This window comes from Sparus aurata, chromosome 20, assembly GCF_900880675.1.
Source record: "Sparus aurata chromosome 20, fSpaAur1.1, whole genome shotgun sequence".
NCBI lineage: Eukaryota > Metazoa > Chordata > Actinopteri > Spariformes > Sparidae > Sparus > Sparus aurata.
The window spans coordinates 6418483-6433101 of record NC_044206.1 but is presented as its reverse complement, the minus strand read 5'-3'; the positions used below and the strand labels follow the sequence as shown (position 1 = coordinate 6433101).

General features: G+C 39.4%; 1 protein-coding gene across 4 annotated transcripts in view; it reads left to right on the top strand.

The window, feature by feature from the left end:
- spag9b (sperm associated antigen 9b) overlaps positions 1-14619 on the top strand; it is a 42582-nt gene that overhangs the window by 9529 nt on the left and 18434 nt on the right. For 3 of the 4 annotated variants that reach the window (XM_030399772.1, XM_030399771.1, XM_030399770.1), the window contains exons 2-5: positions 361-481; positions 3343-3413; positions 5877-5974; positions 11469-11616. In XM_030399772.1, coding sequence (XP_030255632.1) covers positions 361-481; positions 3343-3413; positions 5877-5974; positions 11469-11616 — 438 coding nt within the window. Of the gene's footprint in view, positions 1-360; positions 482-3342; positions 3414-5876; positions 5975-8920; positions 9641-11468; positions 11617-14619 lie in introns of those variants that run through there. The other variant, XM_030399773.1, reaches the window with a different exon arrangement.

Below are 14619 nucleotides of genomic sequence, written 5' to 3'. Positions count from 1 at the left end.
CTGTAGCTGTTGATTCTTTTTTTTTTTTTTTGCGGTGGGGAAACTGCCGCTGTGCACCTGTTGTGCAGAGAGGTAAGGTGACTTTCACAATGGGCAGGAGAAAGATACAGTATACTCTTATTTTTAACTGGAATCAACACTGTTGGCACAAGAGGATCTTTATCACATGGATTTGATGTCATGCATGATGATGATGATGATGATGATGATGATGATAGTGAGGTCAATCAGAGCTGACTGTCACATGTTGCTGTCATAGACACATGATCTCCTCAATCCCTCACTGTGAGGTTCACAATGCTGATGTTCTGAAACACTAAACAAAAAGCTCTTTTCTCTGTTCCCTGTCTTTATTTGCAGAGGTATATCGCCTTTGAAGACTCCCAGGATGGTGAGAAGAAAGAGCTCCAGTGTCGACTGGTGACGTTGGAGTCACAGACACGTCAGCTAGAGCTGAAAACTAAAAACTATGCAGATCAGAGTAAGTCCTTAGCATTGTACATCGGTCACAGGCACAGGTTTTACTGTACTAGCTCTATTATTGGAAAGTCTAACACACACACACACACACACACACACACACACACACACACACACATACACATACACATACATCATACAAGCAGGCCCTTTAAGCAGCAACAACAGTTTACAGGTCTTGTGACTGTGTGTTTGCCTGATGTGCCAGAGTGCATACTATGAGTGTTTGCTTGCCAAGTCTGCTAAATGAGAATTTTTGGGAGCTACGGTCCTGACCTGCCTTTTAATATTCATATTTTCTTTTTGTCGCAAAAAGAAGTAATTGATCGCTGTCTTTTTCTGAAAAAGAAAAGACTTTGAAGACTTCATGATAGGTGCACAACTGACTACGACTGACTATGTGTGTTACTGTTTGTTTGTTCCACCGCTGGACCATAACATGCACCTCATTCATGCCAAGCAATTTATTTTTATTTCCCTCTATTTGATACTTCCCGTTTTTCTGTTGGATCACCAAGCTGTGTGATTGATCATGCCATTAGAGCGCACACAGACATGCTCTGTAAAACCAAGGACACTTTGATGAATGCAAACACACTGTCAAGTGAATTTTCTGTTTATGAATGTGTATTCATTTGAATGTAATTTTGACTTAATTGGATGGACTAAAAAGTTATCTGAAACAATTACCGTAGGTAATCAATTCATTGTTTCTGTCATTTATCAAGCAAAATGGTAAAATTATGCAACAATTTCTCAGCTTCTCAAATGGGAATATTAATTGAAATGTTTATTTCCAATATGGAAAGAACAAGAAACGACAGACGAGAAAAATTGTTCAATAACAAATGACAAAAAATAAATAAAAAGCATTACGGACAGACAGAAAAAAATTATGTTTACGGACAATGAAAAGCATAAAGCAGAATAAACTGTCAAACACTTGATGACTTTGTTTACATCTTAGTAAAGGGGTGAGGAAAAAGTATAAATGTATTTAATCCCTGCCCTTTTCCATAAACCATTGAATGATAATTAACCACCTTAATGGTCTAAACCTATATCTATACTATAGTTTTCTTAAACTTGGTTTAATATAATATTGATTACTTACTTATCTTTGTCATACAAAAAATTGAATTACTGATGTACTAATTCATTTTTTTAATGATTTTTTAAATCATATTTGTCTTAATCATATTTACCAGTTATCTTGTTGTATATGATATATACAATATGTTGATTATATCTTATTTTCATACACACAGAATAGAATAAACATAAGTAGAAGAACATAAGAATAGATATAAAGTAACCTGTAAACACCTGGTGATTGTCAAGCCCATCTCTGTGCTTCGTGAAAATCAAGTCTTTATACCATATTTTTAAACTGCTCTATGCTTGTACATTGTTTAAGCGCCACATCAAAACTGTTACATAGTTTCACTCCCCAGATTGATATACAATACTTTTCCTTGCCGTATGAACACTATAATTTTTTAGTTAAGGTAAATTTCCTCCTTAAATTATATTCCCCCATCCTGATCCTTGAAGAATATCTGAATGTTTCCTGGTAGTGGGGTATTTTTAGCCCTGAACATTATTTGTTCAATATTCCACAAGATCCAAAAATAATTAATATTTTTCTTTATTCTGTAAGAATAATAAATTAGTGTGATCCAGATATCCAACAAATAGAAGTATTTGTAAATTATTTGTACGCCTCCACCAATATTCAGTGCTGCAGCTCTGGACCAGCAACATGATTGGTGTGAGAGGCATACAACACAATGCATTAATTATAGTTGAATACTGATGCGAGTATCAGGTTTAAGCCGTCTCATCAACACACTGAATTAGGTGCCACTATTCTCCTTTTTCTTGGTCGGCATCTGAAAATGGACACCAACACTGTAGGACTGTTTTGACTATGAACCAATGCCACCTTTTATCAACTGCAAAAAAATTGATTATCATTGTTGCTGACTGAGACTGGTGGTTGCTCTGTACAATAGGTGTGTGGTTTCTTTACAACCTGTGTTTTTCCTTTGGTTGGATATGAAAACATGAAACGTGAACTGATTAACTTGTCTAAAGCCTTGAAGAAGGCGGTTTTATTTTTCATCTTGAACTTTAATTATTACATAATCTTAATCTTAAGTAATTTTATAAACTTCTGAAACCACCATAAGGTGAGACCCAAGGAGGGCTTCAACTAGGATTATTTTCATTGTCAAACAATATATCTGTTGGTTTCTTGATTCATTGATTTGTTGTTTGTTCAGTGAAATGTCCTAAAATTGTGAGAAGCATCGATCAATGTTTCTGAAAGCTCAAGATGATGACTTCAGTTATTTTGTTTTGTTCATAACCCAAAGATATTTATTTTCGTTAATCAAGTAATTGTTGCTGCTCTATTAGATGTTTACATGATTATACTTCTCTAAATCAGATCAGCTGTAAATTAAATTGAAAGTTTGATAGTAGTCTTCCAAATAGGTTGAAACAATAATGACAGTGATAAGAGTTTGATTACACAGCTGTGATTCAGAGAGGTTAAATACTCCTCTGGAGGCTCTGTGCTTGGTGAGGGCTCCAGAGGGGTTTGTCGATGCATGGTGGCCCTCTTCTGGCATTAAGATGTTATTACAGCAACTACCACACCGTGCATAATTACATAATTAAATCACACAAAATGTGAGGTGGAAATAATTGATTTAATTTGATTTGTCAATAGAAAACAGTTTGATCCATGTTATGTTCATTCATGTAGAACAATTGCAGTATTGTTTTGTTGTAATCAGTAAATCTTGCTGCAGTGCACCTGTGCACTTTAAGTCATTGGTTCTGTTTTTCATCCAGTCAGCAGATTTGAGGAGAGAGAGGCAGAGCTCAAGAAGGAGTACAATGCCCTTCATCAGAGACACACAGAGGTAAGCTGGTCTAGGCCAGTTCATTGTAAGGTTGTTCGTCTACACATTGCTTTCACTAACATACGATGACTAACCCTAACCTTATCTAGGACAAAAACTCTGGCATCTTGTTCACCTCACATGCAACCAAGAATTAATTTTAATAATAACGTTTCAGTACAGAGACCTTGATGGACAAAAACTGGGGCACACTGTTCACCTCGCCCATCTCCCAACTTTTTCTTTTGCCTTTTTATGGCTTTATTGACAGGACAGCTTGAGAGAACCATCTGTGAACCTGTGGCATCTCTCTTTCCTTTCCCTCCCTTGAGACGGGACTCAAGGGATGTACAGTATGAGCCCGTTTTCCTGTTGACTTCAGCGGATTTTTAATAGGCAACAACCTACCACAATGTTTTGTTGATCTATGCCCAAGACATCTTTGGGGGACTGACAGTAGAACCAGGGCCCTGGTAATTAATGACATTTTGATATGTTTATGAAAGGGATGCCAAGGTTAAAACCATGAATGGCAGCCCAACTCTATGCGAGTCAAACATTAGCTGGATACTGGCTTTTTTTTTTTTTTTTACTTCACAAGCATCGTCTCTTCAAATGCAGTGCTGCACTGTTATGGTTAAAAAGACTGCATCATGGTATGAAATGCTAAATGGTGTCTCATATAGTGGGTGGTGTTTAGACTTGCATAAGACTTCACTTAACATAACTAGGAATGTGGCTAAAGTATGTTGTAATAAACCGATAAAGAGTCAGTGGGAGTTAATACCACAATGCTACAAAATTGGACTTTAACTTTGATATCTAGCTTTAGTTTTTAATTGTCACATTGTTAAATACAGTTCTAACACCATTATTTTTATGTTCATAACTGGCTGAATGTCGATGAAGAGTTGAAGTGGAAAAGTAGACAGATATGCTCTTTGTTTTACTCGAAAGGCAACACTGTGGCACAGAGTCTTCTGGCAGATTCATAAATTGTTGCTTTTGCCTCCATTGTGTGAAATCCTGTAGGTTATGACTTAGAGAAATTGGTCCTACTATTCGTCACAGCAATAGATCATGAGATTGTGATGTTTATTTTAAGTTCAGCGATGATCTCTCTGATCGAAGCAGCCTGTCTGTCTGACACGGCCTTCAGTTTTGATTGGTTACACTTCATGAGTAATAGCCATTTAGATAGATCCGTGTACTGATGTTCCTGAATTTTATTATTATTCTCATAATTATTTTGAGAAAGGCAGGTGCCAGATTCCGTTTTTTTAGCCTAGTTTTATTTTTTTAGAGAAAGAACTAGGAGAGAAAGAGAAATAAGAAAGCTGAGGTTAAATGCCAAAACCAATATCTGTCTGTCATATTATCGAAGCATGTAAGAAGTCCTAGTTGTAGCCATAGACAGCACATCTTTTTAATCAGACTTCAACAGAAAGGAACATTTTGGTGTACTGGCACAATCCCCGTCTGTTATATTAGGTAGATCGTCACTGAAAATGTCCTGGAAAAGTCCTAGAAAAAATATCTGTAGAAAAGAGTGGGAGCTCTGAATAAGCAAAGGGAAAAACATGAAATCCGAAAAAGGATGTATAGAATTCAGAGAGAGAACCATAGAGAGTCAACAGATTAATACAGAACCAAGCATGAAACGTACCACATGTATTTGTTGCCAGCCCACTCAACATGCATTATTTTCAGAAAAATAATAAGATAATTGTAAGTGTTTTGGGTTGACGCTGTTCCAGTAAAGGCTGAACACAGTGTGATTGACATTAAGGTTAAATAAGAAAGAGAAGAACTTTTTTGTGTGAAAGAATATAAACGGTTCCAAAAAAAGGAAATCAAATGTGTTGATTTAATATAAAGAACACATGGTTTAGTCTCCAAGCATCCAAATCTGTTGTGTCCCTTTGATCTGCCTTGGTCTGTTTTGCATTATGCATCACTCACAGATGCCTCAGTGTCCACACAAGCCGGTCGGGCTTCAGCTGCTGACTGTTGATCTGAATAATGCTGAATAGAGAAGCTCAAAGTCTAATAAAAGCTGCCACCGACACATTGCTGGGACATCTACACCTTTCATTGTGAATCTGACTGTCACAGCTGTGCCTGGACACAATATACTTCATTTGTGATTAACCATAGTGACTAATTACGGTGAAATATTTTGTAATTGGTAGCAACATACTTATGTTGTTTTCTATTTTTGTCTCTTTAGATGTAGAGGGTCTCTGAAGAGTGTAATACATAAAATGCAGGAGTATATTCTAATTCAGCTCATAAAATATGCAAACAGAATTTCAGATTACAAAATGGTTGTACATCAACAAGAAAAGTCATTATTATGCTCAACCATTGTCCTCATCCTTGAAGAGCACCTGATTCTTTGCATCTACAGCAGAGCAGCACTCTCCTTATTTTATCTCTATATTATTTTTGCTTATTCCATAACTCTGTGTGTGTTATTTGCAGATGATCCACAACTACATGGAACATCTGGAGCGCACTAAACACCAGCATGCAGTGGCCGCAGCAGAGCCCTCGGATACAAGCACATCAGCCAGAACACGGTGAGTTTAATCTCTTGGTTTTAAAAAGGGATATTGGTGCCCTTGGAGCAGCAGCTGGGCAGTTTAAAGGTGTCAAATTATGTTGAATTTATGTGGGGAATTTATTTCTTGACCCACATGCTGTAACAATTAGTTTACTAATCGATTAGGCAATTGAAATTAATGAAACGTTTGAGTCATTTTCAAGTAAAAATGTGTTTTTCTTTTTCCTGTATGAGATTATTTGGGTTTTGGACTGTTGGTTGGACAAAATAAACTATTGGAAAAGTTATGCTGGCATTTTTCAAGACTTTCAAGACTGAAAAAAATGCAAATGTCTCACCCTGTAGATAACCATGTTAATAGTTAAGTTTATAGGGCACTATGTATTGGAGTTCAAGACGTGACAGTGTTGACAAGGTACTGTATGCGAGTCATTCTCCAGGTGACTCTCCTCCGCAGCCTTGTATTGAAACAGTTTTAACCACTGCAGCCTCCTCGACTCCCACACATATATGTTCCCTACAGGGAAGAGGCAGAACTGGGTCAGAGAACCTGTCTCAGCAGAGAAAATGAGAAGAGATCAGATGCAGGAAAAGGAAAGCAACATCATCTAAATGCAAAAGAGAACTGTACAAAATAAGAATACATTGTCTGTTTGTAGGTAATGATTAAGGTTTAAGTGAAGATTTTGACAAGCAATTTTAATGAGACAAAGGACGGAGGGCCCATGGAAGAGGGACCATCATTTAAAAAAAAACAGCTAGATGCAATTAAATTGCATTTACTTGAGACCGTTTCAGGATGCTTGGGAATATGTCAGTTAGGACTGTAGTTTGGCTGTCGTCAGATTAATCTACTTGATGGGAGGATGAGCTTTGTGGCTGATTGCTCATTTTCAGAGCAGATTATGCTGTAGGGAGCCACAAGGTAACCTTAATATTTGTTTTACATTCAGTCTGTAGTTTCTGCAAGGATACTGGTGGAGGCCTCTGTGTCAGCTAGCATTAGTGTTTATTCTGTTTAATTAGAAGGTTCATCACAATACTGAAAAATGATGGAGGAAAATCCAAGGTCACAGAAAAGCACCTCCACAGCATAATTCTTTCCTCACCACATTTATTGCTGGGAAAGGTTGGTTTTTCCTAATGTGCAGTGTTTGCTTTATGACATATAAAGTGTTTAGTTCAGTGGTCAAAAAGCTCCATGTCCAATCAGACCAAAAAACCTACCATCCCTGATGTTGTGTTTTTTTATCCATAAAAATTTTCTGTGGTAAATACCAGAGCTACAGTTGTTATACACACAAATCCCTCCTCTGTGCCAGAAGTCGTGCCCATAATTGAGGCATGGAGGCTAGGAATAAGGTGGATATTTGTTCTCTGATTAATTGGTTCTTTTCAATAGTCGGTGCATCCTTTTTTGGGGGGTAACATTTTTCTTTAAGATGGAAATGTTAAAGCTAAGCTAGTAGCACTGCTCTGTTTCGGTCTGTTGGTCACTTAGTTAGTCAACCAATTTGGTCCTGACTGAAAAGTCCGGACAACTATTGAATGATTGCCATGCAATTTTCTAGAGACATTGTCCAATACTGCCCTCTGATCGCAGTCTTCAGTTTTGTAAGAGGCGCAGCAGAGGTGAAGCGTACCTGTATGAATGGATAAGTGCAGAGCAGGGGCATGTTCATCTCGTGGTATCTACAGCCTGATAACCAAACAGAGCCGCCTCTCAACAAAATAAAGAGAATTGACCCACAAAGCAAAGTTCCATGACCAAACAACAGTAGTGTCTTTGGAACCTTATATGAGGAAAAAAATACCACAGTTATACGTAGAGAAGTGTCTGTCATCTTGTCTGTCCTACCAGAATAATGTCGTCACATAAAAAAAACAGCGTCTGTCCGTGAATTACACACTGGTGCGGCTTTACATGGAAGCTGCTTGATTCTCTGTAAACCAACAAAGCCAGAGAATTGGCGAACCTCCACTGCGGAGATAAAGCAGCGTCTCTGTGTGAAAGGGCTAGTGTAAAATGTATAACTAGTTAATCAGGCATAGCGTTAGTTAAGTTAGCCGTTTACTGAAAGAAAAAAAAAAAAGTATGCCACACATATTAGTGTGTAGATTTGCAGATTCCCATAGCTTACCATATAACCTGGAACCGTACAGCCTTTCTATTTCAATCTTTTTAAGACATGACATGGAAATAAGTCAGATATTCTCTTTTTTACTTTAATGTTAGTGCAGCCAGCTACACAGAAACTCGTAACAGCATGGCGTTATTAATTGAAAGCGGCTTGTTAAAGTGTTTGCGCTGTTGCCATCTATGCAGGAAAGGGGGTTGGTGTGGCGATGAGAGCCGCATGAGGCTGAGAGAGAGAAATCAGAGAGTGCGCAAGATTGCAGAAGTCAGTGAGTCACATATAGATTTTCATTGACAATAATGGTTGCTAAACAATGAAGATGCATCTCCTGTTGACCCATGCTAGTTATACATTTTTGTTTGGTTAAAACTGTAATGTACTGTTTAGAATAAAAAAACTGATAGAATCTTGGATTTGTAGAATCTTGACACCCTTAACTGTTGAGTCTTGTTGTCAAAAAGAGTGAACTTCCAACTGCTGTTTTTGTATAACCATTTACATAGCTGAGATTTACTGTTGTAAAACTATATAAGATGAAACAGTCCAACAGGTGGGATTAGGGTGTTTATAGAATGTCACTGTACTATGTATGCGAATGCACCATGGACTGGAGTACTGGTGTGCATTCGGGTAGCCCAATGTATTTACTAGCCCCTCGCTTTCCCTCTGGTTGATGCAGATATACCGTCAACCTCCCTCCCTCACTAACTCACACATACGCACACAGTTTTTTGATCAGTCTCCGTGTTTTGCAGCCAATAAGCTGCAGCCTGAGAAAAGGCATATGGAACGAGCTGCCTCAGCATCCAAAAGAGAGAGAGAGAGAGGGAGATGCGGTGAGGCAGAGAGGGAGGGGTGGTGGGTGCTATCGGAGTGAGAGACCATCCGAGCTTTCCAGGCTGCGCAGTGGCAGCTACGTCGCATCTCGTCAGAGGAGAGGAAGAGTGAAGGAGGAAGGCAAACAGAATCACCTGCCAGAGAAAGACACTTGGGGAGAGGCGCTGCTGCTGCCACCAGCCTCTCCCTGCTCTATTTGGATGATCTGCCGCTCTGTTGCTGCTGCTTTAATCAGTCACTGCTGCTGAAGCCACCAGGATTACTGTTATTGTGACTGCTACTGGCAGATTAACCTGCCCCCACTCTCTGTCTGCCTCACCATTCAGCTGCGGTATACAGACCCACTGCTCTGGTGCTGACTCTCGACTGGACGGAAACAGCATTTTACCCTCAGCTATATGTAACTTAAAGTGGTTGGTGCCCGATCAGAGGTCTGCCAAGGTGAATTTGGTGCTTTGACCTCATCTGCAGTCATCGTCTGTGCCCCCTCAACGGCCACGTCCCCGTTGAGGCACTGGGCCATGATCTGGGGGGGCCATGAGCCCCGGGTGTATGCTGCTGTTTGTTTTTGGCTTTGTAGGGGGAGCCGTGGTCATCAACTCTGCTGTACTGGTCTCTCTGTCTGTGCTGCTGCTAGTTCACTACTCTGTCTCTACTGGTGGCTTACCTGCCCTGCCTTCCTTACCCTCCTTACCCAGACCCAGCAGGTATTATGTCTATGTGTATGTATATTGTCTTTATGTTTGTAAACCCGGTGTAATCTATGTCTTCTGTAGCCATGCAGTCACAGTGTTGCTGCCATGTCGGTGTGTTACAGTCAGATGGTATGAGACTGCACACTAAAAGTAGGTCAAGTGAGGATGGGGAAAAATGGCAGAGTCATACCTAGAAGACTACAACAACTGTATACCTGTTTGCGATTATTCTCCTCATTTACAGTAGTTAACATCTTTCCTGAGATGAAATGGTAATGAAGGAATGACTGAGCATTGGATTTTTTCCCCTCACCCATCAGTTCAAATAACAAAAGGCAGCATTGGTCACCATCAGTGTCCTGTGTGTGACCTCACCCTCTCAATATGGTGGTGTGTCCATTGTTTTTGAGCTGCAGCTTTTCACCGCTGCCTGTCTGCTGCTCTTTTCACCATGGCAGCCATTGTTCGGCTTGCAATGTACAATATTTCTGTCATACCCAGTCACTGGAGGGGAAATTGCTGCAGGTGTGATGCAGTGTATTTATTTCAATGTGTTACTGAATATTGAAAGTCTTGAGTGCTCAGAGTTGTTGAGAAATGGCTTGAAAGTTAGAATATAAACTTGCCCATGCAGAAGGGAGCTGGTCTGTGAGTTATTGTGAGAGCTGAAGATGCTGATGTGTCCCTGCCTGTGTGTGAAGAGTCTCAGCAGGCAGAGTACATATCCATCAAATGGATTTGTGTTATTGCCTGAGCTCATAGGTGGGAGGCCATAGAGTTTATGAGACAACCAGCTTTATTTCTCTTCCCATACTTCAGTGCCAAACTGTCTCGAGGGAGTCTTTGCAACAACACCTCTGTGTGAAGTCTTTTCTCAGATTGTCTAGCATAACTGATTAAACCGGATTACTGAAGAACTGTGGCTGCTACACAAAACTTTTTTCATCACTTGACAATGTAGCCTATTCGACTATGTGTCACTTTCTCTCCAGAAACCTCATCGCAACATGAGAGAGGGGGTCACAACATTCAAACTAATGAAAACCTGTCCAATATAATTTGTAGTGTGAAATATATCCCAGTTTTTACTATCCAGTTTAAATCGTATGTTCTTGCGCCATTACCATTTACACTGGACATTTTTGAAGTAAAGATATTCGTCATTGACGCTCAATTTCTTTAGAGCGCTGATTTTTATCTTTAATGTCAGATTTGAGTTACCAGGTCTATCAAAGTTTCCTTTAAGTGACCCCAACAACTGTAGCCGATGAGCTATAAAATATAAATAAGGTAAAGTTAGCTCCTTGTCAATTAAAGGTTTGTTATTTGATGAACGATAACACTGACATGCTCAAATCAACAGGTTTTTATTTCTCTTTAGAACATGAAAACAATGGTGGGCGGCAGTCGCAACTTGCGATTTGTGTATGTCTGAACACTACTGCGGCAAGCCTAGTATCCCGTGACATAACTCAACATGTACAAGATTATTATAATTAATTATGATTACTATATATCATAATAATTATGTGTTATTACAAGATGGGATGTATCCTACTCACTGGTGATCCCCCTCACTGTTCCTCTAGTGTCCTCCTGACCACTGCTACTTCAAATTATACCAGTATCAGCATCTTAAAATGCAGATGTTAGCATTTAGCTCAAAGCATCAATGTGCCTCAATATAGCCTCAGAGTTGAGTTTTGTTTTGTCTTTCCTATAATTAAGTAAGAATGACTTGACCAACAGGCTAATCTCTCACACACTTGTTTATACCTTTCTTTCAGAATTGCCCTTTTCCGTTTGAGTCGTGCTTCAATACATTTCTCTCTGTTTCCAGGAAGGAGCGTCCCATCTCCATGGGAATATTCCAACTTCCTGGGACCGATGGTATGACCCTTGATGTCCAGAGGGAACCTGTTGACACCCCTTCTGAGCCATGGAGATTCAACAACCTCAGCCATCCGATGTCCAACACAAGCCTCAAGGTATGACTCACTGTGAAGAAAAAAAGGGCTTCTCTATTTCACTAGTTGTGAAGTGTAAAGTTACATTCTGAAGTTGGCCTGTTAAGCTTCCCACGGACCAGACTGGTGACATCATCCCCAGCTCACTTAAAAGAGAAACAAAATGCAAATGTTCAATGCCCGCAAACACAAAAGAAAGAGAGTACATTTCTATTCTGAGAGAAAGGATTGTTCAGTGTGTCCAGAATTTTTATCAGGCTGTTTAATGGGGTGGCTTGGAGCCCAGCAAGCAGAGGAAGTGGTACCATTTGGGGGCATGCCTGTAACCTCAAGGGAGGGTGGAGAGGACAGAGTGTCTTCACATTGTTGCTGTTGGAAACCATGCTGCAAGCAAAGCGCCATCATGAATATTAATGACTGCCTAATAAGTATTCATCTGCTGTTACTATACTAGAAAAGGGTCAGTGAGAAATAGTAATTTGAGTTTTGGTAACCTTTATCTTGACCCATTATCAGGACTTGTGTTTCATAACTGGCAGCTGAGGTGTACCATTTAACCCATTTGATGAGCATGGATGGGGGAGGGGGGGACCTAAAATATCCACAAAACACAAAATAACCCTCTCTACCTCAGCCTTATCAGCAGCACAGAGAAAGGAATAAAGTTCCACTTTTGTGGACCCTGTTAAATGTACATTGGGCAAGCTAGAGGACTAACACATTGGCTATTATTTGCTTCAGTAACAGGCTGATTTCTGAAGGAGAGGCAAGTGTAGTCTTGACTCTGATGTTTGTCGCCAGGGGTGAAAAAAAACCAAAACAAGATCTTTAAACCGGTTGGTCCTACAGCTCTGAGGGGCGGGATCTCATATGCGCCAACATGCATGCATTGCCAGACCTGCTATCCAAAACAAAATACAGAGAAGCTCAATAATAACACCAACACCAACACCACACAGGGTGACATCACTATCTGGTCAGGACGTTTTTACTCAACAAAAATTTTACATAGCTTATATTTGTTTCCGGACATCTAGTGACACTGAATGCTGTATACTTGACCTTTAATCAGTAGGTGTTACTCACTCAGTTTATACTCACACACAGGCACCCTCAGAGCAGAGGCCCTTCAGTGCCGTTGTGTTATGTTCTCTGACTTGACATTCTCCAAAGATTTACAGCCAATGATCCCCTCCCTGTGTGTGTGTGCGTGTGTGCGTGTGCGAGCCAGCGTGAGTGTGAGTGTGTGTGTGTGTGAGTGTGTGTGTGTGTGCTTTTTAGAGAGTTTGCGAAGAGCCATTATCAGCAGAGTAGAAGCAGAGGGAAGCTTCCCCCCTATTGTCTGCTCAGTGCTACGATAGCAGCAAATATGTGACTGCAGCAAAAGATGTGAAAGAGAATACTCCCATCAGTGCTGAGAGAGATATGTTTTGGGACATATGTTGGGAGACAACAACAGTATGGCCTTTAATTTTTCTAATAGTTTCTTATTCAGTATGTGTGAAAGCCTAAATTCGGCTCTATTGTCAGTGTGATCTAGGGATCTGTGTTGATGCTTTGTTGGTGTCCTGATTGATTTTTTCTCCCCCATCAGGCACCGTGCTATTTATAGGACTGAAGCCGCTACAAAGGGCTGCTTAGAGCTGATGAAACCTTAGAGTGTTTGATGGGTATTGTTGTAAATCCAGTTCATTTTCATTTACCTACACAGAAAGCCTTTGTCAACCAGGTCACCATGTGTAGCAGCAAAAGCCATAAATACTGCTAAGTACATAGTTCAGTCCTTCAGCTTTTAGAATAAAGGAATCAGTATAGCTTCTAATGGAAAATCCCGATCATTCCTGCAACATCCATTCATATCTGTATTTTACATAAAGCCTTTGTTTTGATTATTTGTTTGCTTTTAAATGGTTTTAAGGAAATATTAATGGGCAAGGTCTTCAATATTCCTCAGACAGATGAACAGTTCTCCCCAGTTAGAGTGGAAGGTTCAAGTTGATAGGAGAATTTCCCCAATCAGGATCCTGATCAGGAGCAAGTAGACCTGCCTCTGTTAATCAAGGAGAAACTTACCACAGCATCTACCAAACATGGCTTCCTTGGTAGCTTTGTTTCAGACTTTGCTGCAGTGTGATTAGACATATGCTAGTATACTGGAAATACATCATATCAAATTGAAACTACATAATGCTGACTTGTTCAATTTCTTTATCTTCACCTGGCCTCAAAATTCATTCATTAAACAGCCTTTTAATGAGTCATAGCAGGAAAAGCACATGTGTAATTGATAACATTCAATGTACTGCATTCACTTTAGAGTAAGTGGCTTACTGTGACAGTTGATGCTGCTGAGACAGAATGTGTTTCGTCCTGTGGAAAAGGTTTTATAGCTTCTTAACTGTCAGGAGTTATGTACTTCTCTTAAAAAGGTTATGGATTACCAGAAGAATGGATTATATTTGTGAAAGATGGAGTGTCCTGTTCGCATGTTGTGGTTTGGTTAGTGTTTGTGTTGGCTGTAACTGCACAACAAGGTGTAACAATTCTTTTTGGCTTCATTTTATTTAAAGTTATTGTAAATGTATGTGCTAATGTCATTTTCTGAAAGAGTCTTGAAGTTTGGAGACCATTAATTCAAGGTCATCTCACTGTTTACTGAGCCAACACTTATATTTGCTCAGTTGTCACGTCATCTACAGTACGTATGGAACTTAAGACGTAGTTGAAAGCTTCAAATAAAGATATTGAGTTTACAAAATCAAGGTCAGCTCTGTCACTTATTTCTTTATAATGTTTTTCTTTATATATTTTTAGTTTTATATTTTCATTATATTTTAGCTGACTTTGGCAATAGAGTTATGATAATCTAACATTTTTCTTCTTTTTTTTACTTCTTTGGTTTGTATATTTACAAATATGCGAGAGGTTCATGATTTTGAACAACAAAAACATATAATGTTGATTTCTTGAAGATCATAATTGTATCTTTTGTTGTTCTTGTTCACCTCTCTGTCCCTTTCTCTT